Source organism: Cucurbita moschata, unplaced genomic scaffold (genome assembly GCF_002738365.1).
Source record: "Cucurbita moschata cultivar Rifu unplaced genomic scaffold, Cmos_1.0 Cmo_Scf00002, whole genome shotgun sequence".
NCBI classification, from domain to species: domain Eukaryota; kingdom Viridiplantae; phylum Streptophyta; class Magnoliopsida; order Cucurbitales; family Cucurbitaceae; genus Cucurbita; species Cucurbita moschata.
The window spans coordinates 7,270,390-7,293,485 of record NW_019268518.1 but is presented as its reverse complement, the minus strand read 5'-3'; the positions used below and the strand labels follow the sequence as shown (position 1 = coordinate 7,293,485).

Here is a 23,096-nt window from a genome sequence, read left to right as displayed (position 1 = left end):
ACACAACGAACCAAAGTAAATGGGAACAAAAATAGAAGAAACTATATAATTGACACATTTAGAGCTTCTTTTTTGAACTCGAACCAAACCAGACCAAAAAGGGACCGAAGATCACAACAGCCGAGCACACATGGACTTGTGGCCAACCAAACCTAGTCTCAACCAACAAGGTCGAGTAGGGTCAACCTCAGCGTCTTGTCAAGGGTAAGATCTTTCTTGTTTTGTGCTTCAATACTGTTGTGTTAGCCCAGTTTTGTTCCAAGTAAGTGTTTCCGTGGCTTATCGTTTTGGTTCAAATTTATCCACTTTTTGCTTACTTCGGTTGTGGTTTGTGGGTTGAGTAATCTATGGCCCTAGTGGGCTATTGTTATCATTGTTGTGTGCTCGTGAGAATAGGGAGCTGCATTGGCATTACTGTCGTCTCCCAATCAGATTAAATATGAGATACTACAACACGCCAGCAAATTATGAAAGCAATTAACCTAACTACAAAGACACCAGTTTGATAGGTAAGAAAAAAAGTACCAACTTATCATTTCAAAGGAAAAAAGAAGAGGGTTTCAAATTCTTCCCCGAAATAAGATGGGAGGGTACAAAACACAAAGTTCCAATTCCCTCAGTTATTCAAACTCGAACGCTAAAATTAAAATTCCTCCCCTGTTCTGAATGACAGGGCCTAACAACTGAGAAAATCCAAAAATCCAAACGCTCCAACGCAGCATCTTTAGAGAAACTCCTTACTTCTGAGAGCTAATGTGACGGATCAGGTCAACAACACGTGAACTGCATACGAAAGAAACACAGCGAACTCGTCATTTGTTCTGCAAATTCACCAGTCGACACACAAAGCAAAGAATCAGAGGTTTCTTACCTGTATCCCCATTCGTTATCATACCAAGTGACGAGTTTCACAAAGTTGTCGTTCAAAGCAATGCCAGCCTTGGCATCAAAAATGCTTGACCTGTGATACAACAATAGCAAATGATAAAAACGAAGTTCATATCTGCGTAAGCACGATCATACATTTTTGTTTATTCTACTGACCTGCTGTCACCAACAAAGTCTGTTGAAACAACATCATCTTCTGTGTACCCAAGAATTCCCTTCAGCTTGCCCTCGGATTCTTCCCTGATAAACAAATGAAAAAAAGAAAAAAATCCCTTTAACATGAAGCAGACATTCTTCTTCATCGGAATCTCCAAGTACAATGTGAAAACCTTGCATTCTATGGACATTCATGTTTGTTTGGACTATCTTTTAGGTTACTAGGGCATGGTTACAGATTCGCTGATTCTTACTTGATGGCAGCCTTGATCTCATCGTAAGTGGCCTTCTTCTCAAGCCTAACAGTAAGGTCGACAACTGAGACATCAACAGTGGGAACACGGAAAGCCATTCCTGTCAACTTTCCATTTAGAGCGGGCAGCACTTTACCAACGGCCTACACATTTGAATAAAAACCAATGATATTAGTCGAGTTATTGAATACATGAAAAAACACATCAGAATTAGTATATAATCAATGTTATCGTAACAACCCAAAGCCCATTAGTCATGACATCATTTGTTATTCTAATTAAATAGCAAGTGTATGTGTAAATCCAGAAAAAAAAATACCTTAGCTGCACCAGTGCTGCTGGGAATAATGTTGAAGGAAGCGGCTCTTCCACCTCTCCAGTCCTTCATTGATGGTCCATCAACAGTCTTCTGGGTTGCTGCATGGGTGAAACGATAAGCAACTGCTGAACAACACAGCTTTACATTTAATAAGGATGTTTGGTACAGGATAGGACATACCAGTGATGGAATGGACAGTCGTCATGAGACCCTCAACAATACCGAATCTATCATTGATCACCTAATACGGGAAGCTAGATTAACTTCTGCAAATGTCACATTCTAATTTCCTTCTAAATGAATTAGACAGACTTTATCTAAGGAAAATAAACTACCTTCGCCAATGGAGCAAGACAGTTGGTAGTACAGCTGGCATTGGACACAATGTCGAGCTCTGGCTTGTACTCCTTCTCATTAACACCAACAACAAACATTGGGGCGTCCTTGCTTGGTGCAGAGATGATAACCTTCTTTGCACCACCCTGTAAAAAGATCAGAGAACCTATTTAGGTTACAACTAACCAAAGGAAAGCAAGTGAATTCAATTTCATAAAACTAGATAATAATTTAGCGTCCCTTCTGAAAATAATGTATTAATGATAGAAGATAGACTAAATATCAAGTGGCTTTGGATTTCTGCAAACTATATGCGATGAAGTCAAAACGTTAATTTAAAGGAAAATTCATTGAAAAGGCCATGGAAAGAAAAGGATCGTTCCAAAAACCATATTAGAGTTCTATTTAGCTCTTCCTAATGACAATAATAATATCCAATCAAGAATGTCCAAAATAAGTAGAGCTTACATCAACCAATATTAAAGAAAACATTATAATGACATAAATAATCATGAATATGTGTCTATTGGATATTTGTAACAAACCTTCAAATGAGCAGCAGCCTTGTCCTTGTCAGTGAAAACTCCAGTGGATTCAACAACATATTCAGCTTCAACCTTCCCCCATGGGATCTCCTCCGGGTTCCTAATGAATGAGCAAGTCAAATGATAAACTCAATTGTTCGATAGAAATGATATCGTCAAAGAAATTTCTTTTTCAAAGACGAAGGAGCATGAAAATACCTAGTACCGAAAACGGTGACCGCTTTCTCCCCAAAGAGAAGAGTATTGCTGTCTTTAACCTTGATATCATGGTGCTTCCACTGGCCGTGTACACTATCATACTTGAACATGTAGGTCTGTCGTAGACAACGGTAAAATTACATTTCGAAGACCATAAAGGCCCAACATTCTCAAACCCGCAACAATAAGTCGATCTAAATGATAAGAGAGCTAAATGAAACCAACACTCTCAAACCCGCGACAAGAAGTCGATCTAAATGATAAGAAAGCTAAATGAAACCAGCATTCTCAAACCCGCAACAATAAGTCGATCTAAATGATAAGAAAGCTAAAGACAAAAGAAACGGAACCAAAACATCTACATCAACTAGAGACATTTTGTAAATCCGACGTCAAGAACTAACGAAAATGACTAATTACATCAGATCTAAATTATAAAAACATATACAGAGATGTAGAAGAACATATACATATACATATACATATACATCAGAAGATCCGTATGTACATCAGAAGATCCATAAGTTTACCATGTAATCAGTGGTAATGAACGGATCATTAACAGCAACGAGTTCGATATCGTCACTCTGCAAGGCAACTCTAGCAACAAGACGACCGATTCTTCCAAATCCTTTGATTATAAGGAAACAGCAGTAAATATTAGATCGAGATCCAGAAAACTCAGAATCGGAAACCAAGAAAAAAAAAACATAAAATAGAATTAGAAATGAATACCATTGATTCCAATCTTAACTTTTCCCATGATTCAGACTGGCGACGGAGAAAAAAACAGATCAAAAAGTAAAGGAGATCGGAGAATGCAAAAGGCTGAAAGAGAAGTGTATGAGTTAAGTGTAAGGACGAAAGGTTGTTTATATAGGGAGTGAAACAAAAAAAGAAAATGGAAAAATGGAAATGGGGGCGGATTTCTCGATGAATTGGTGGTGGTCATTTATATATATATATATAATTTTAAGTTTTTATTACTAATATTTTTTTTAAATTTAAATACTATTTTAGGTGCTTAAAATTTTAATCAATTTACTTTTAAAATATGTTTATTTTAATTTGCTACTAAAAGTTACGCTTTTTTTTATTATTTTATTTTTATGAATGAGTAACTTTATTTTCGGTTGAAATAAAATTCCAAATTTTTTTATACATTTTAATTAAAAAAATTAAATTAAAAAAGAATTATGGAAACTTGGCAATCAAGTCTTTTAAAATAAGAAAGCGAGAACCAAAAGATAAGACTAATAGATATTATCTTCTTTAGATTTTTAAAACAGTCTCCTCTCGAGGCTTTTAAAATGTTTTCCAAACATTTGTAAGAAATTACCTCTTTGGTTCCCAACGTCCTTACTGACACTCGTTCCTTCTCTAATCGATGTGGGACCCCCTATTCCACCCCTCCTGATCCCAACATCCTAGCTTCTCTAATTGATGTGGGACCCTCTATTCCACCTCTCCTCAAATCCCAACATCTTGTTAGCACACTGCCTCATGTCCATTCCCTTGAGAGCCCAATCTGACCCCCTTGAGAGCCCAGTCTCCGCACTGACAAATCACTTAATGTCGGGCTCTAATACCATTTGTAGCAACCCAAACCCACCACTAGCAAATTGTTCTTTTTAGGTTTTCCCCTCAAGGTTTATAAAACACATCTACTTGAAAAAGGTTTTCCCACCCTCATAAGAAATATTTCGTTCCCCTCTCCAACGGACGTAGAATCTCACAAAAAACAACTTAAATCTTCATTAGATTGATCCACACAAATATCTCGTAAGATTTAAAATATTTGTTTGTCTATATGAAACATTTGCAACATAAAAGCATAGAACCAAGAAAAGAAAAGAAAATGAAGGTTGAAGAGAATCTATGATCACCATTAAACATAAAAATAAGAGGGTACTAACAAGTTCAAACACAACGAACACAAAATCTAGTTTACTCATGAGCAGTTTTCACCACGCAGCAGCAGCAGCAGTCTTTACATTTTCAGCCACTTGGGTTTGACAACTTTCTTATTAGTAGGCTTGGTTTCCTTGACAACAGGGTCAGACACAGGGGGAGGGGGTGCTGTTTCAGGCTCCGCAACAGCCAATACAGGCTCGTCTTCTTCGCTCGCGATTTCGATACCTTTCAAAGACATGGCCTCCTCATTAAGGTAAGCCACCCAACCAACTGCCTCGCCTGTGTTCAACACAATAATTCTGAGAACCAGTTGCATTGCATCACAGTTCAAAGCAATCTCAAGTACAAGATATTAGAACCAGAAATGCACATTTGACCTCATCATGATATCATTTCCGTATATAAAGAGTGGAGATAAGAAGACACTTGTCTGAAATCATAAGCTAAAAAGAAAATAAATGCATGATATGGATATCAACATTAGATCTCCATCATATAAGAAGCTCTATAAACGCATATGTATATATCTAAGAAACTCTATATAGCAGGATGTCGCATATAGAAAACATGAAACAAATGAAGAATAAGTTAATACATATTCAAACTTAATTTGGAACAGGAAAATGAATTACATAGAACGTTTTCGTTCAAAAGTTTAGAACAATCCACTGGCCGTTTTCTCACATCCAGTAAAATGTGAGGGAAGATTCCTATCGAACTGTATATAGTACAAGAAATAGACAGGCCAAGAATTAGAATTCAATAATCCAAGATGATATTGGATACCACAGTCGGACCAAACAATGTTGAATACCATATGTATAAGTAAATCCAATTTTGAAAACTAAAGCGCATACAGTACTTAGTCAAGCCACAAAAACTTCAAATAAGCATGGTGAATTTTGTATTCCAAACCTTCAGGTTGATCGTACGAAAAGTAAACAATTGCACCAGGAACAAAGCCAGCAGAATAAAAATCCTGTGTCAAATCTTTTATCTGTTTCTTGGGAGGCGCGGTATCTGCAATGTTGGGTAATGATGAATCAACTCTTAAGAACTCTTCAAAGAAACAACAGGAAATAGGTGAATATCAGATTGATCTGAGTTCTTTAGACATACAAATATAAAATGGTAGTTCTGGTTGAGCAACTACTTTGCTAAGAAGATCAACCAAGGCCTGCATTGTTTCGGATGGATGGAAAGTTGCCTCTAATGTGTGATTGTCAGGAAAGCGAACCCGTACACTAACCTGCAGCACGATGGTCAGGTTAGAAGTTGTAATCTGCTAAGCATACCAATGCTGTAAGAAAAAACAACAGGTTATCGAGGAGAAGTTTAGCTATAAAGTCTTGGTAGCACCTTTGTTATCCTTGACTTGCGAGCTGCCTCTTCTGCCTCTCTGATTTTCCTTGTTTTTAAATATTTCTCTGCCGGGATGGAAACATAGTGCATTACTATTTCTATGAAGGTATATGTGTTAGCAGAAACAATGTGTCACCTACATACATATATACATACATACATGTGTGTGTGCACATGCATGAAACTCCTAAAGGATGCCAACTTGTCAAGTATCCATACTCATTGTAATAGCCCAAGCCCACCACTAGTAGATATTATTCTCTTTGGGGTTTCCCTTCAAGGGCTTCCACTCAAGGTTTTAAAACACGTCTACTAGGAAGAGGTTTCCACACCCTTATAAGGAATGTTTCATTCCTCTCTCCAACCGATGTGAGATCTCACAATCCACCCCCCTTGGGGGCCAGCATCTTCGTTGGCATACCGGCCGATGTTTGGCTCTGATACCATTTGTAACAGCCGAAGCCCACTGCTAGTAGATATTATCCTCTTTGGGTTTTCCCTCAAGATTTTAAAACACGTCTACTAAGGAGAGGTTTCCACACCCTTGTAAGGAATGCTTTGTTCCCCTTTCCAACCGACGTGGGATCTCACATTCATACAATCTTCTCAAATAATCATTGGGATTTTTGGAGTTAAAAAGTGACATAAGATGCAGCTAGATTTCTGATAACGAAATAAGAATAAAGATCAACTAAGAAATTGTTGAAGTAACATGTTTCAAATCGTCTATTACCTACGAAAAATGCTCCTCCTAAATGATAATGCCAGCAATATCAAGGGAAAAAGTGATAAGCATCAAAGCATTGTATGCAGCAAATCTTAGGAACCAAAAGAAAATTGTGCGCTTCAATTACTACTGCTGAAGTAATGAAAATAACCACAAATTACCATCCTTTCGGCTTGCTAATACTCGGTAGTAGTCTTCTGCTGTAAACTCATAAAAGTCATCTGTCTCTCCTCCTAAAAGGAATAAGGGCATATAGAATGAGTTATACTTGCAAGGATGATCTAAAATCCATTTGTCTGTAAACTATGTCCAGAGCCATCCAAGGATGCAATCTTAAATTAATTTGTACCAGTGTTGGGCAATTCATCACTTGATGAAGACGGTGGCAATGTTTCAAACACTCGGATCTCTCGCCCAAATTTTTCTTTCGCACCCAGGAGCTTGGCCTAACGTCAAAAATCCCCGGTGGGGATAAAAAATAGTGAGCATTCTATACCAACAGCAGCAGATATCATTCAAATGGACCAAGTTTGCAGAACCATTACAGATTTACACCAGAGATCGCCAGTTTTTTACCAGATAAAGAGATTGTACACCAAATAATTCAAGAAGGTTACCCATAAAACTCTATCAATATAACTCGTTTAAGCACCACGAGCATGATCCTTCTCCTCACCCTCCATTTAAAAAAACAATGGAAACCCAGTTTAAGAAAGGGGGAAAGGCCAGTATGTCCACAATCATAGAGTAAAAAGAAGGAAAAGAACAGAAAAACACGATGCAAGTAAAATAGAAAGACAAAAATACAAATCTAAAGAATACCCAGAATTCCCAATCAACAATATCAAATTACTGGATCAAGCATAGGGCTATTACAATCAGCGAAGTGTAAGCGACTGGAAGAGAGAGAGAGAGAGAGAGAGAGAGAAGAAAGAGGCAAGAAAGCGAATTGAGAAAGGTAATTTGTGGGTGTAGAGGAAGAATTGGAGAAAAGACCTTAGCTGATTCGTCAGCCATGGAGTTGATGTGGTTGTAGGTAAACCGCCTTCTCTTAAGTGCTAGAGAGTAAGAATCATCCCAAACCATGAGCAAAGAACACTAATTTGGAAAGGAAGAAGAAAGGCGAGTCTCATATAAATACTGCCCTTTTTCTTCAGGTTTCGCTCCCGTTTCTTGCTGGTTGATGCGGGCACTCTTGAGGGGAATCAGAATTCCTAGCTGGCCACCCCCTTCCGCAAGTTGCTTCACACGTGCCTACCACACCTTTGAATTCCAGCTTCTGAGCTGGGCTGGGATTGGGCTCCCTTATTAGCACATACGGCCCAAACCTCACAAAATACTATAATTATCCAAAAAAATATTTCTCTTTTTTTTTTTTTTCTTTCCACAAAAATTGAAACAAAAATACCATGTTTATTTAGGTATGATTTGATTAACCGTATATTTTGAAAGAAATGAAAACTTTGGTTGTGACTTTGGTTGTGAAAGAAATGAAAACTTTATATCGCACACAGTGACTTTGATCCCATGAAAACTTTTGATTCCACCTATGTGGGTTAGATCTCATTCTTAACATTCAAGAATCTATAAAAATTAATTTAAATAGATAAAATGGTTAGGAATATCTTCGAAGTGATTTTACTTGTGATATTTCATGGCTGTGAGATCTCACCTCAATTAAAGAGGGGAGGGGAACGAGCATTGCTTATAAGGATGTAAAAACCTCTCTATAACAGACACGTTTTAAAAACTACGAGGCTGACAACGATACATTACAAATCAAAACAGACCATCTCTACTAAAAGTAAGTTTGAACCCAGCACCAAAGTGTGAGTTGTTACAAAAAGTATTAGAGTAGAGTCAAACATCGAATGATGTGAAGTATTCTTTATAAGGATATTTAAACCTCTCCCGAACCGACGTGTTTAAAAAATTGGTAATTGTAGTACCAGATGTGTTTGCTGTGAGCATACCCTTTGCTGAAACAAATTGAAATCCAGAGATAAACAGAGAGAAGAAACAAGAGAACAATAACTTCAATTACAACAAAGGCCATCATCCAGATACTGATGAGCACAATTATGAAAAATTGAACTTTGTTCTTGCTTTTCACCCGTTCAACAACAAAACAGGAATATCCCAACCCTACCCCGGGACTCGGTCGACCCGAATCCTTCTCTCCTAATCACATATACACAGAGAAAATGCATGAAAAATAGAAATTTCAGCTCCTTCAATGAAATGCATAGCAGCAGTGATGATCTCAACATTTCTCCAATGCACCTCAAAGCCATCCAATCCAATCCAATTTGTTCAAAATGGGACCATGAATTTAGCTGCTGCAGCTGCTTTTAATCACATGGTGAGGTGATTAGATTACCTTTTATGCTCACATACCAATTGCAATATCAAATCTGCTGAACGCCCATGTCAACATCTCCTCTTAGCTACCCAGTTGCTGCTCCTAACCCTCCTTTGGTAGAGATGAGGACTGCTTCGTTACTCGCACCATTCGCCGCAGCAATCTCTTCCAAGCGTTTCCACTTGGCCTCACGCCTCGATTTCACATCCTTCTCCTGTGTCTCTTCTTGAAACTTGAGCAAACATTCCTCGAACAGCTCTGGGTCAGCATCCGAGAAGATCTTGCGGACGTTTTGTGTCAAGTTTTGTACAGCCTGGTTCCAGTGATTTCTTGAATTTCTCTCCAGCCCAGGAAATATAATCGGCAAAATGACTTTGCGGTTCTGTTTGATTAGGTTCTCAATCTGAGTATTGTTCCATAAAAATAGAGTCCTTTCAGCCACCTGAAAATGAACAACAAACTCGATACAGTCGCATACAAAATCAAGAACACTAATTTTGCTTCTACTTCAAAAAGGTTAAATAAAATTGTACTTGTAACCGTCTAAGCCCACCGCTAGCAGAAAAAATGTTTTGTTCTCCTCCCCAATCGATGTGGGATCTCACAATCCACTCCCTTAAGGGCCCAGCATCCACTAGTTCCTCTCTCCAATAGATATGGGATCTCATAGTACTCGTGGACTAATCTAGCAAGGTTACATCTCTAGATTCACAGGTTACCAAAACATTTGCCAACAATTGCACCTAAAGCGACTTGGCCCAGGTGCACACAAGGCACCTTTCTGCCTAAGCTCCAGCCTTTTAGGAGGAAAAAGAACTAAGCTCCAACGAGCTATTGTTCTCCAGTGTTGCCCGAATGAAAGCAAACAAACAAGGGTCGGGCAGTCGACCTTTTTCATTAGTTTATATTAAATATGAAAGAACTATAGTTAAAGAAATAAATATACTAAATACGAAAGAACAATAATTAAAGTCGCATATATGAACTCAGAACTCAGAACCTAAAGTTACGAGCTCGCTATGATCTCACAGTTCAATTACCAAACTTAGAAATTAAAAGAAAAATACTAAATATGAAAGATCAATAGTTAAAGTTGTACAACCTATAGAATAGATCTTGTTCAGGTAAGATCTAGCTAAATCAGCCAACCTAAGATTACAACAAAATCTAATATGAACTATTATAGATAGGATACTATGAAATCCCACATCCATTGGAGAGAGGAACAAGCCCAGCGTCCTCGCTGGACGCTGGGCTTTGAAGGGGAATGGGTGGACGCTGAGCTCTGAAGGGGGATGGATTGCGAGATCCCACATTGATTGGAGAGAGGAATGAGTCCCAGCAAGGACGTTGGGACCCGAAGGAGGGTGGATTGTAAGATCTCATATCGGTTGGAGAAGAGATTGAAGCATTCTTTATAAGGGTGTGGAAACCTTTCCCCGCATTTTAAAAACTTTGAGGGGAAGCCCGAAAGAGAAAGCCCAAAGAGGACAATATTTGCTAGCGGTGAGCTTTGGCTGTTACAAACGGTATCAGAGTCAGACAAGCAGTGTGCCAGCAGGACGTTGGGCCCCGAAGGGGGTGGATTGTGAGATCCCACATCGATTGGAGATAAACAAGCACTAGCGAGGATGCTGGGCCCCGAAGGGGGTGGATTACGAGATCCCCCATAGATTAGAGAGGGGAACGAGTGCCAGCAAGGACGCTGGGCCCCAAAGGGGGGTGGATTGTGAGATCCCACAACGGTTGGAGAGGGGAACGAAGCATTTTTCACACACGTTTTAAAAACCTTAAGGGGAAGCCCAAAAGGGAAAGCCCAAAGAGAACAATATCGGCTAGCGGTGGACTTGGGACGTACAAAGAGTAATCATTATAGTTGTAGGAAAAACATTATCGAAGTTAACCTTAAACCAAACCTGCCATGGATTTATTGTTTCTTATCTCAAAAGATCAAACTTGCCATGGAACTAAGAATAAGTAGCATCAAATTTGGAGCACTTAATGCCTTTTCAATCTACTTACCAGTGTAGAAACGTGTTAATTCAGGGACCAATGTTAAGCTAAAAAAGAGGGAAAGCAAGGAAATTGAGCGAAAAGAAAATGAAAAAGAACTCAGTCATACAGTCTACCTGAAAATGTGAACTGCTCAAGCAACGTCCAATCTGTCGAAACAACGGTACCATGCAACGCTGAAACTCGGCAGGCTGAGTCGCTTCTAAGACTTCTTCAAGTTCACCTAAGAACATCACCTCCTTAGAGCTGTTTGTAATTGGCCAATATTTTAGTAAGCCCCTTATGATTGTATCAGCAAGCTTGCAATCTTTCTCTACAAATTGTGTTATACAGTACGATAACTGCTGATGATACATGGGTATGCATTTCGGTTTGTGAAGAGGAATAAGTGCTCGAACGAGAAAGAGTTTATGCTCTTCTTTTAGAGGAAGAGCAAATCCATTGATTATACTGCCCAAAATCTCTAAAAGCTCAGCAATCCCGTTATGCTTCTCGGTTTCGAAAATAAACCGGTAGAAAATATTGTTGATTGATTTCCTGATGAATGGTCTATGTACCATAAATTTCCCATAGATGCGGTGCAGAACTGTCTTCAAATAATCCCTCTCTCTGGGGTCCTCAGAATCAAAAAGATCCAACAGTCTTAGAACAAAAGAGTGATCAATGTACCTCTTTGCCAACTTTGCATCTGTTTCAGGTGATGCCACAAACCTGAGCAGAAACTCATAAACAACTTGTAAGTGTGGCCAAGCAGGGTCCATTGAAGGCTCCTCTTCCTCGAGATCAAATGCTTCTAAAGCTTTGTTATCTCGTGATGGGATGGTAGGCGTTCGAAATAAATTCGACGACACCATCTTCACAATTTCTTGTATAACATTTTCTGACAGCTTTCCATTGACAGATGCAACATAATCAACAAGCTCTATTAGTGTCTGTCGTTTGATATCCTTTTCCTTGAGGTTCTTTGACGGGTCGGTGAAGTCAAACACCACACAACACATGTTCAGCTTCTTAATGAACAACCCCTGCTTCTCCGAATTCGGAACATCTTTGAAACCTGGTAGCGCCTCATAAGTAGCTTGGGAGTTACCATTTGACTTTGAATTGAGCCCTTGAGATGCCTTACTGCCATGATTTTGTCCAATGCTCAAAGCAGAATTCGGGCCAGAAAAAGATCCAGTTCCAGCGTTGGCGTGGTTGTTGTTAGCTGCTAAATCGTTGCTCCTCGAACTTGTAGAAGCATTAGAAGAAGAGATAATCGTCCCAGCTCCTTCACGATGCTCGGTTGACTTCGATGGTTTTCGTGGAAGCCTATTAAGTATTTGTTTAATCATGACTTCAATGGAAAAACAAAAGATTTTCCTTTTTCACTTCGAAACACTCACTAATTCTCTAATTTCTTCCAAGCAAATACAGCTTCTTTTACATGGAACAATGAACAACCTACAACAAAACAAGAACTTCCCAAATGTAGTCAGCAAAAGATCTAATACCATTTCAATAACAATCCCAGTAGCGTTTAGCCTGCAATCAAATGGGGGAAACCTCCTAATTAAGAAACTAAACCCATTTAGCACTTCAATTATGAAACCTTAGAAGAAGAAAACAATGGCTATTCTTCCACCAAGAACACAACAGCAGATTTGCTCATATGGGGTTATATCAACAAACCCAGATGGGCAGATGCAGAGAACAATCAAATTAAAAGAGAAACAAGATCATTAAAAGTAGAATCACAAGAACAGACGACTTCCATCTTCAACAACATAAAAAAAGAAAAGGGCAGTGAATAATGACCTCACTCTATTCGTCTCTCTCCCCCGCCTCTATTCCCCTTGAGTTCATAAAGGTCAACAAGATAAGCAAGTGGATCAAGAGAGAACAAGATCTGGGCATGATCTATTGACCCACATCAATCTCCAGCAAAAGCAGCCTGCAAAATTCCCAAAAGGCAACAGGATGAGAAAACTGGGTCGCATTCAAAACAGATTCGAAATCAAAATAGGAAGAGATGATGTAAGAACAGGGGGAAACAAAAAAAGTGGGAAGCCGGAAGTAAAATAAAAAAGAGGTGGGGAATTGGAATTACAGAGGTATAGAAGAGATGGATGCGGATTTAAGGCGTGAAAGAAAGAGCAGAGAGACGTATAGATAGAAGGCGAGGGATAAAGAAGAGGGGAAGAGAAGGAGATTGAGACCCAACCCAGTGAGTAGCAAAAAGGTTAGGTTAGAGAACAGCAATCCATGGCTGCTGCTGTGTTTGGGATTTCAAGATCGTTCTTCCAATGCTTTGTTTAGCAAAACAACAGTTTTTGATAATACCCTTTCTTCCTCACTTTCCCTTCATACTATCCTTCCAATTTCAACCTCAAAAAATTTTCTCCTTTATTTTCTTTAATTTTTTTACCTTTTCTTTTTCCTTTTCAAAATTATAGTTCATGGGTTTTCTTTTTCTGTCCATTTAAACAATATATTCTTAAAATTTGGTCAAAAAACATAGATTATTTCTGCGACATGAACTGAAAGAGCCATATTTTTAACAATATTTTTCGAAATTGTGGTTTATTAAGAGCTTAATGTTTGGGAAGCGCTTTGGATGCCTTGTTTGGCGGTGGCTGATTCACTCATGGAGGAGATTATGAATCTCTCCCTCTTTTAAATGTGCATCAATTTTTACTTCAAGTTGACTCTGACCAATAATCAAGCTAAATCATCTTGTTTACCTCTCTAAATTCTTTTTAAATCTTTTTTTTTTGTTACAATATTTATTTATAACCATTGTCTCGTCATTTTTGTGAAATAATGCATATGTATGAGATTTTAAGGACTAAATTCTACCTTCAGGACTAAATTTGCAATTTAACCTAATTGTGTAATAGCCCAAGCCCACCAAATTAGGTATTACAGAGTCAGTCTCACAACTCATCCATAGATAAAGGTGTAAGGTTTTCAGACTCACAACTCATCTATTGGTACGGTGTAAGGTCTCTTCAGTCTCACAACTCATCTATAGGTAAAGACACCCTCAACCTCAGAGTCTTATTCACACCCTCAACCTTACAATTTTACGCATCTAGTAGGGAAAGGTTTCCATCCCTTCAACGTCACAATTTTAAAACTCATTTACTAGGGACACCCATTAGCCTCACACTATTAGAAAGAGGTTTTCTAGAATAATTAGGCATTTACTAAAGAGGCGTTTCCACACTCTTAGCCGTTAGCCGTTCCCCTTTTCAAGGGATATAAAATCTTACAAATTGTCACCTAACATTTACTAGCACCCATGATAGTAGCAGAAGTACAAATATATATATATATATATACAGAAGACATAGAAGGAGAAAGAATGGCTTTATCTATCAATCAATTATCACCCCTAACCAAAATACATTATTATGTCATTCAAAAACAAAAAAACAAAAAAATGGAAACCACTACACACGTTCAAATTAAAAGTCTATAAGACTCATAAAAATCCCTTGTGCTTCCTCTTCTTCCTGACCCTCCTCCTTCCTCGACTGGGCTCTTCTTGCCAAGGCAAAAGATGGGTTTTTGAATCGCTCAACGTGTCCAGCACCAGGTCCCTTACCCCAGTGTCATTGACCTCACAGAACCGGCTCGACCAGTCCTCTGGTTCTACTGCCTTAGTCCCCAGCCCCGGCGCCCTGTCCTTCGACCCCACGTTCTGCTGATCCTGCCAATCCGCCACATACGTCGCCACCCGCCTGTAAAACTTCTCCTTGAACACTTCCCAAACTTGGTACTTGTAATGGTTTATGACCATCTCACTCCTATCCAAATTCACATACTGAAACCCATCTCTCAAGTGGAAATGATGCACCACGTTGATCAATGTGGAGTTCAAAACCTCCGGGTTCACTATGCTCTTGTGCCGCTCCGGCACCGCTTTTCTGCACGTGTACCCAACCGTCACGCCCTGTGGCGGCATCCGTTTCAGCCCCGATGGCCCGAAGCTGTGGCAGGACACGCGAATCTCCCCAACCGTGGTGTTTTTGGCTTGGTTTGTGAGCACGTCCAGTAGAGACAAACCACTTGGCAAGTAGAAAAACTCGTCAACATCAATGAATCCGACCCAGTTGCAAGAATCACGAGCCCGTAAAGCACAATGTGCAAAACCAGATTCCTGGGTCTTAATCCAGGGCCAGATATATCGGGAAATATTGTGTTTGACACTGGAGATTGATGCAATTGCGTCTTCTATGTCGTCGTCGCTGTTGTTGTCGTAGATGAACCAGCGGCTGACGCCGAGATGGGCGTGGTAAATGATCCATTCTTTAAGAAACTGTGCTTGGTTTCGCAGCATTGTGCATATGCACATCTCGTGGGGCTTCCGGGGGGGTGGTGCGGAGGATTCTGATAAGGGCAATGGGCGGGCTACTGATTTCAAAATTCCGCCGCCTTTAATTCTAATGGAGACTTTAATTGCATCATGGATTCTATTGGGATTGCCGTGCAAACTAATTGGTGTTCTACAGCGCGCAACTTCTTGGGCAAGCGACATGACCTCGGACCTTAGCAGAAACTTGACCTTCCGAAAATCCCACCCAAAAACACACTCGAATTTCGACGCGTTGGTGAGTCGCTCAGGGCGTAGATTGAGTCCTTTGACAAAGACAATGGTGGTGTTGTCTCGGTCCATTAGTGCTTCATACGCAAGAGAGTCCCACCGGTGCGACTCCCCACCTCGGAGATGGGACTTGGATCTCACTCTAATTGAAACTCTAGACCCGCGAGGCGGGAGTGGGCACCGGACTATTTGCTTTTGAAGACTCTCCTCATTATCCAAGCCGATCGGCCGCCGCCGCCGCTTGTGGGGCACCGACGAGTTCCCGGCGAAATAAATGCAGGCGATATCCCTTATGGCAAATGGTCGAACAGTTTGTGGGTGGTTGATGAAAACGAGAGCTTGATCGGGTAGGGTCACCGTTTCTTGAACGGAATACCGTAAATTAACAGAGGAATCATCGGAAACGGCGCTATTCACCGGAGTTTGCCGCGTGTGAACCAGCTCTGGTTGAAAGGTATCTGTTACACATTTTACATACACATAGAAGAAAACCGAGGGGAAAAAAAAAAAAAAAAATCAGAGTTCCCAACAATGACAGATTCAAATTCCGATCAGATCAGGCAGAAATCTAAAAAAAGAAATTAGTTAGAGCAATGGGGGGATGAAAATGGAAATCAAAAAACATACCACCGGAGAAGAGACGAAAAGTGATGAAAAGGACGAAGGGTAGAACGAGGAGGGTGCACCAGAAGATGGCGATCCAAGAAACGACATTGCGTTTCCTCCGATCTTTCATGGCGGAGGCGGGGTCATATATGGAATTTGCGAAGGAAAATGATTATGCCGGCGAGTGGGTTCAGTCATTCATGCTATAGGGAGGAGAACAGAGGCGAGCAGGGCAGGGTCAGATCTCGTGGTCGGGCCCTGCGTTGGCTCTGGAATGGAAGGCAAGGAGAAGGAATAGAAGAAGGAAAGTTGTGTTCTGTTAATGGTTTGATGGGAAAGAGAAAGGGCTGGCGCTTTTGGTGGCTTATCGGAGGGTGGTTACGGGTAAATCCTCATAAAACGAAGATTCCACCTCTTCGTCTTCTTCCCTTCCCTTCCACCCAAACAATGCCACCTCATCCAAAACTGCCTTTCCTTTTTTATAAACACTTTTTTTTTTCTTTTTTTCTTTTTAATATTTATAACAAATATCTGATTTTTTTTTTTTAAAAAAACATAATTATATACATGTATAAAATTGTTTTTTAAAGTACAATTAGTTAATAAGTTCTGAAAATTTCCTTATAATCTGAGTGACGAATGCTCGAACATCAGATGACATTCAAAAGAAATGTTTTAGAAAACGTGAGCGAAAAAATATGTTGAATTATAAAAATAATGTTATAGGCTAAACGCGAATAAACCATAAGATTTACGAATAGGGAAGAATTAATAAGAATTTTGATAAATGTATTGTTTCATATTAAAATAAAATACCTTTAAATAAAACAATTATATGAAATGGTAATTTATTAAATTTATTAGTAACGGTTGAAATTCTACCAATAAGATGGTAAATAAAACTATATTTATTGATTGGGATGGAATGACGTGGGAGGAGGAGATTAAGGGTACAAAAAGTTAACGGTGGTTTTGAATGTAGTGGATGGGTCCCACTTTCGACGATGTTTTTCTTTTTTTTCTTTTTTTTTCATTTTCATTTTGGAGGGATAAAGTGAGAGTAATAAGAATTTGAGTTGAAGTAACAATAATAATACCTGGAATAAGTTGCAGAGGTAACAAGTGCTTGCTAATAGGGGTTGGAATAATACATGGATGATTATGCAACAACAAAATTCTGCTCACGCACAAGCTCAGACACTACCTAACTACACCACCGCGGTTCGTATAATTAAACCATATAAGCATCGGTTTCCCCTTGCCCCTGCTCCGACCACCCGGGCACCGCTCTGAATTTGCAAACAGGACATGTTCCCTGCTGCCCCAGCCACGGATCTATGCAGTTCGCATGGAACTACAACATTGAACTCATGTATCGAGATTAAACGGAAGAGAGGCTTCGAATACTAAAATGAAAGGAAACGAACAGAAGTTCATTTTGTAACAGCCCAAGCACATATTGTCCTCTTTGGACTTCTCCTCAAGGTTTTTAAAACACGTCTACTAGGTAGAGGTTTCTACACCCTTATAAAGAATGTTTCGTTCTCCTCCCCAACCGATGTAGGATCTCACACATCTACTTCCAACATGAAATATCTGCGATTATTTCTTCAGAAGGGTAGGTGTTGGATGATGAAAGTCCCACATTGGCTAATTTAGGGAATGATCACGGGTTTATAATCAAAGAATACTCTTTCCATTGGTATGAGGCCTTTTGGGAAAGCCCAAAGCAAAGTCACGAGAGCTTATGCTCAAAGTGGACAATATCATACCATCGTGGAGAGTCGTGTTTGTCTAACAGCAGGCAAAGAGAGAGACAGAGAGATAAACCTGATGCAAACATGGCAAACTGCGTATGAGTTCACCAACATTTACTTGCTCTAAGCAAACACTGCATGTAAGTTCATCCTGTAAGGACTTGGTACCGCTAACTGCATTGACTGAATCTGGTCTCTTCTGCAAAAGAATAAAACGTACTTGAAAATTGATGATAAGAATCAAGAACACTACAAAATTTAGGCCTTCTTTGTGTGTTCTGCATTACAAAACGAGTAAGTTGGTGGATACCTCATTGGATTCTGAAGATGAAGCTTGTTGATTCGCAGCAGGGTCGCTGCCCATAATTTAAAGATAACTTAATTTGAGTTTTTTGGGCATAAGCTAGAGTATAACAGATAAGATGCACTAATTAATTATGGATTACCTTTGAGGACCAGAAACCTTGTATTTATGAACAGGAAGAGCATTTATTTGTTCCTCGCTCATTGACGGTGTTGTTGGAACATTGTCAGAATCCAAAGCTCTCAAAGTTTCATAGTCTGAAGAAAAATGATATGTTAAGACAGTGTCATAGACAAGAATATATAGGAAACTTTCCTTCCTTAACTAATCAACACAATAGAAAAGAGTCTGTGCCGAGAAATAGGTGAAATCGGTTGTAACAACCCAAGCTCGCTAGCAGATATTGTCTTCTTTGGGCTTTTCCTTTCGACCTTCCCCTCAAGGTTTTAAAACGCGTCTATTGGGAGAGGTTTCCACACCTTTTATAAGGGATGCTTCGTTCCCCTCTCCAATTGATGTAGGATCTCACAATCTACCCACCTTGGGGCCCAACGTCCTCGCTGGCACACTGCCCCACCGCTAGCCAATATTGTCCTTTTTAGGCTTTCTTGTTCGGTCTTCTCCTCAAGGTTTTAAAACGCGTCTGCTAGGGAGAGGTTTACACATTTTATTAGAAATGATTCGTTTCCCTCTCCAACTGATGTGAGATCTCACAATCCACTCACCTTGGGGGCCCAGCGTCCTTACTGACACACTACCCGTTGTCTAGCTCTGATACCATTTGTAACAGCCCAAGCTCACCGCTAGCCCATATTGCCCCCTTTGGGCTTTCCCAATTCGGAATTCCTCTCAAGGCTCACATCTGCTATGGAGAGGTTTCCACACCTTTTATAAGAAATGCTTCGTTCTCCTCTTCAACCAACATGGGATCTCACATCGGTACACTAGAAGAATATCAAAGAATAGTGGCCATGTTTGACTAATTCTAAGCTAAGAAACTGCATTGTATAGATTTGAACCACACCTAAATCATCAAATTCCCTATCAAGCAGAGCAAGTTGAAGCCTTAGCCCTTGTAAACGCCCTCTAGTTGCAAGTGCTATTGATGGTGGCATATGCAACCTCAATTCAGTGTGACCCAGAAGACCACTAGCTGCCATAGCTCTAGCTTGGGCTTGAGCCTGAAGTTGTTGACAAGTCGCGTACATCCTTAATGTTGTAGCCATTAAAAACACACCAAGCACAAGCCAGAGCTAAATATGCATTTTCAGAAGAAGAAAATGTAAATATTTGCATCAAGGGTTAAAAACTACTAAACAATCACAGTGTGGTAAGCGAAATTTACCAGAAAGTTTGGTGACATCTGGTGAGAGTTCAATATCATGAATAACAGAAGAACTGAAACAAAGTCAAGGAGTAAAACCAACGCAATAGATCAAAATTATCACATGAAACAGAAATCAGTCATGAATATAGGTGAAATGGTACCTGTGACAAGAAAGGCAAGTGAGTTCGAGTTAACAGGGCGTGCTGCATGAACACGCTGATTGGGAGAAGAAAGAAAATATATTTTAAACAAAAATTTCTGAGCATTGGTATTGAAAACGTAAAGTCATTCAAATATCGAGCATACCATTGCACGCCGCTCAGGTATAAATCCAGGGAGACCATTTTCTATGTCTGGAACTCGTGTTCCACGGAAAACAAAACTCATGTCCAATGTAGATGTGACAGCTAGTTCAAGTCAGAGAAATGTGAATCTACATAATGAAAAATCTAATGAACTCCTGACAATAATCTGCAGAACACAGCAAGAAAAATGCTCCAGTATCTTAATAGAAAGAAGCATAATGATTTCCGCAACTCCTTGAACAAATGACATGAGAACTGAAGCTTGAAGAATCAAAGAATCATAATAGCCTAAGCTTTGTCAATGTAAAGATGTAATGACAATGGCTAACCAATAAACCACTCATACGACAAACAAAATCATGAGTAATTTAAAAGAGTATGAAGTTCTTCCAATACATATGCAGTTCAACAGGAAGAGCATAGCAATCCCAATTAATTGTTATCAAATTCAATCCATCAGCCACAATCATTCATCAGCTGATCACCTGGGCACCCCATTAACACCAAAAAGACTGTAAGATCACTGCATTCAAACTCAAACATACATCCATCCATCTTATATCAAAAGATTGAGGTCTCTACTAATGCTCGAGTAAGAAATCAGAACTACCGGTCGATCGAACCAGATCAGTTTTGAACTTTTTTCATCCAAATTCTCAATTCTCCACATTTCCATTAAACTCCCAGAGATAATTAAATGAGGCGATAACACGAATCTATAAACAGAATCAGACAGACACGACAATTCTACAGCCCCATAAGCTTCTATGACAGTTAAACAAGTGAAATTAAAACAATAAGAAAAGAAAAATCGCTTAATTAAAGAATCCCGAGTAACAAAAAAGGCATAAGAAACGAGCGATCATCAAATAATCGAACCAGATTAATCCTTGATGAGAGAAATCCGAGACCTACAGAACAGAATCGAGTAAATTGGGTTGATTTTGTTGGTCCAAAAACAACAAGGATGGCTTGGAATCAAAAAGTTACGATGATGGGGCATGCTAAAATTACGTGAAAAATGATAACCCGACGGTAGCGACGGAGAAGATGGGGGAGCGAGTCGATGGCCGGAGGTGACTCGGACGTGTTGAGTTGCTTGTTGTGACCCGTCTCCTCTAAGGAAGGCTTTGGATAAAAGGAGTTCAGTTGAATTCATTAAACGACGTCGTATTAGATTTGCTCAAACCGAAATCACCCCTCCATTCTGTGGGACCCTGTCTGTCCCCAACATAACAATTTTACGATTTTATTTTCCCACTAATAATTTAATATACAACAATTTAATTATTTTTTAATCTGCAATTAAATTAAATTAAATTATATTAAAAAGTTAAGCCAATTTTTTAATAAAATGTAGAACCAAAAATTAATTTTTATAATGTTATTTTTCAAACATAATTTAGACAAAGTCCTAGGTTATTATTGTGGCTTTAATGTATTTCTAGTTTAATGTAGTTTAAAATTTTTGGAGACGTTGACCAAAATTGAATTGAAAATTTTAAAGGTCCAATCCGAGGCGTTGACCCGCTGAATCACACCTGGTCTCGACAAATCCCAGCCTTGATTTCGCCAGATCATATTCCATCCACAAGTTCTGTTGATGATGATTCCCAATCACAAACGCCGCTATTCCCAACAAATCCGAGTTCCCAAACGTCATGCAATACACCCAATCACCACCCTTCACCATTCCCGGCACTCGGTACAGCAGCAACTCCCCGCCCACAACCATCTCCGCCCCATTCAACATTAGACTCACCGTCGGCAGCGGCGGAAGCTTCCCCTGATTCGCCGGTACTCGGAAGCACGAGTCCATTGCTCCTTGGAACACGAAATTCGGATCACCCAGTGGAACCAAAACGCCCTTCGTTTGTACCAGAAACTCGTTCTTTAAAGCCGTGTACACCGGCCCCAGAAGAAACGTGAACTGGGTCCCGGAATCCACCATGGTCTGCCCGGCGCCGGTGTGGTCCGGAACCAGAATTGATTTCTCCAGCGCCAGGATTTTGTTCCCCACTTTAATTCCCTCCAGTTTGACTGTGTACGCGAACCGATCGTACGACGGCAATGGCGTCGACATTTGAACCAACGGCGTGTACGCCATATTCCCAACCCACGAATGATTACCTTCGCCTAAAATCAGAACGCCGGAGGAATCACGACCCGATATGCAGTAAGAGAATTTCGACAGACCCAATTGAGTCACAAACGAAAGCGACCCCCGGTTCATCCCCATTAGCCCAGTGGTCTTCGCATCCTCCTGCGGATTCGAACTCGAACCCAAACCCATACACCCGAATAAAGTTCCGGGTTTATTCAACGACCCGATTCGAAACGTGTCGGATGCAAGATTACCCTCGAGAGACGAGCCGTCAGCGTATGAGACAAAGACATTGCATAGTTTTTCTTCGTCGCATACAACCGGGTTGGGTAAGTCTCGGGTTTGCTTCTGACAAATGGGGGAAATGCAGGGGATTCGCGAGTAAGAAGAGGAAGAAAGTGGGTTAAAAACAGAGGTCAAAGTTTGGGTTTTTTTTTTGCAGTTAAGCCAGGGGAGTTCACTCCCTGTATCCAGCACCATCGTGACAGCTTGAGGCGGCGATCCGACAGTCAACTCAACGGTCAACGTGACATTATGGTGGAAACTGAGTTTGTTCGACGGCTGTGAATTCAATCCCGTCTCTGTTTTGAGTGGCAAAACCATCGCCTGAGTTGCACAAAAACAGAGACTCTGCTTGAAACAGAGGAGGAAGACGAGGAGTTGCAGGAGGTGGAGGAAGAAGTTCATGATTTCGCAATGGAATCGAATCTAATCCACGAGAAAGAATATGGGTTGATCGTGTTTTTGAATGGAATGCGATCGATTTGTTGGTTCGGATTGAAATATCCGAAGGAAATAGAGCGTTTCTTGAGAGAAAAAGGGACTGTTTCAGAGTTTCATAAATAGTGCGTTTTGTGTACAAAAACGTGCGTTACGGGGTAGGCTGTAGGCAAAAATATTGTCCATTAATTTACCTTATTATAATTTTTGTATTTAAGGAATGTTTTCCTATACACACATTTAATTCAAAATAAAATTACAAAAAATGCTTCCAATTTTACCTTTTAAAAAAAATAAATTAATTAAAATAA

General features: G+C 39.9%; 6 protein-coding genes across 13 annotated transcripts; all 6 read right to left on the bottom strand.

Annotated features, from left to right (window-relative positions):
• Window positions 1-508: 508 nt before the first annotated feature.
• Window positions 509-3,625, bottom strand: LOC111457432 (glyceraldehyde-3-phosphate dehydrogenase 2, cytosolic-like). Its single transcript, XM_023099630.1, has 11 exons — window positions 3,432-3,625; window positions 3,227-3,327; window positions 2,697-2,812; window positions 2,499-2,598; window positions 1,953-2,099; window positions 1,798-1,858; window positions 1,618-1,715; window positions 1,299-1,441; window positions 1,045-1,128; window positions 872-961; window positions 509-783 (listed from the first exon to the last, which is right to left on the bottom strand). The coding sequence occupies exons 1-11, from the start codon at window positions 3,457-3,459 to the stop codon at window positions 738-740; spliced, it is 1,014 nt and encodes a 337-aa protein (XP_022955398.1). The 5' UTR covers window positions 3,460-3,625; the 3' UTR covers window positions 509-737.
• Window positions 3,626-4,460: 835 nt separating this feature from the next.
• Window positions 4,461-7,900, bottom strand: LOC111457489 (plant UBX domain-containing protein 1). The gene is made up of 7 exons (XM_023099712.1): window positions 7,696-7,900; window positions 7,049-7,145; window positions 6,861-6,932; window positions 5,970-6,037; window positions 5,730-5,859; window positions 5,526-5,630; window positions 4,461-4,889 (listed from the first exon to the last, which is right to left on the bottom strand). The coding sequence occupies exons 1-7, from the start codon at window positions 7,783-7,785 to the stop codon at window positions 4,687-4,689; spliced, it is 765 nt and encodes a 254-aa protein (XP_022955480.1). The 5' UTR covers window positions 7,786-7,900; the 3' UTR covers window positions 4,461-4,686.
• An 810-nt stretch (window positions 7,901-8,710) lies between these two features.
• On the bottom strand, window positions 8,711-13,435 carry LOC111457354 (serine/threonine protein phosphatase 2A 57 kDa regulatory subunit B' theta isoform-like). 2 transcript variants are annotated; one of them, XM_023099575.1, is made up of 4 exons: window positions 13,164-13,435; window positions 12,872-13,007; window positions 11,191-12,517; window positions 8,711-9,503 (listed from the first exon to the last, which is right to left on the bottom strand). In XM_023099575.1, exons 3-4 carry the CDS (start codon window positions 12,406-12,408, stop codon window positions 9,147-9,149), a joined length of 1,575 nt encoding a protein of 524 aa, XP_022955343.1. In that variant the 5' UTR covers window positions 12,409-12,517; window positions 12,872-13,007; window positions 13,164-13,435; the 3' UTR covers window positions 8,711-9,146. The 2 variants fall into 2 exon arrangements, with proteins under 2 accessions (XP_022955343.1, XP_022955344.1); XM_023099576.1 differs by having other exon boundaries at window positions 13,278-13,435.
• Window positions 13,436-14,373: 938 nt separating this feature from the next.
• Window positions 14,374-16,731, bottom strand: LOC111457338 (glycosyltransferase family 92 protein RCOM_0530710-like). The gene is made up of 2 exons (XM_023099574.1): window positions 16,290-16,731; window positions 14,374-16,120 (listed from the first exon to the last, which is right to left on the bottom strand). The coding sequence occupies exons 1-2, from the start codon at window positions 16,396-16,398 to the stop codon at window positions 14,541-14,543; spliced, it is 1,689 nt and encodes a 562-aa protein (XP_022955342.1). The 5' UTR covers window positions 16,399-16,731; the 3' UTR covers window positions 14,374-14,540.
• Window positions 16,732-17,354: 623 nt separating this feature from the next.
• LOC111457441 (E3 ubiquitin-protein ligase SDIR1-like) lies at window positions 17,355-21,157 on the bottom strand. Of its 7 annotated transcripts, XM_023099671.1 has the most exons (10): window positions 20,976-21,157; window positions 20,841-20,872; window positions 19,963-20,089; window positions 19,818-19,872; window positions 19,675-19,727; window positions 19,354-19,582; window positions 18,472-18,586; window positions 18,336-18,381; window positions 18,099-18,224; window positions 17,355-17,674 (listed from the first exon to the last, which is right to left on the bottom strand). In XM_023099671.1, exons 3-10 carry the CDS (start codon window positions 20,041-20,043, stop codon window positions 17,477-17,479), a joined length of 903 nt encoding a protein of 300 aa, XP_022955439.1. In that variant the 5' UTR covers window positions 20,044-20,089; window positions 20,841-20,872; window positions 20,976-21,157; the 3' UTR covers window positions 17,355-17,476. The 7 variants fall into 7 exon arrangements, with proteins under 7 accessions (XP_022955439.1, XP_022955424.1, XP_022955432.1 ...); XM_023099656.1 differs by lacking the exon at window positions 20,841-20,872 and having other exon boundaries at window positions 20,873-21,157; XM_023099664.1 differs by having other exon boundaries at window positions 19,963-20,872.
• A 259-nt stretch (window positions 21,158-21,416) lies between these two features.
• LOC111457415 (aspartic proteinase PCS1-like) lies at window positions 21,417-22,992 on the bottom strand. Its single transcript, XM_023099602.1, has one exon. The coding sequence runs from the start codon at window positions 22,750-22,752 to the stop codon at window positions 21,463-21,465; it is 1,290 nt and encodes a 429-aa protein (XP_022955370.1). The 5' UTR covers window positions 22,753-22,992; the 3' UTR covers window positions 21,417-21,462.
• Window positions 22,993-23,096: the final 104 nt, after the last annotated feature.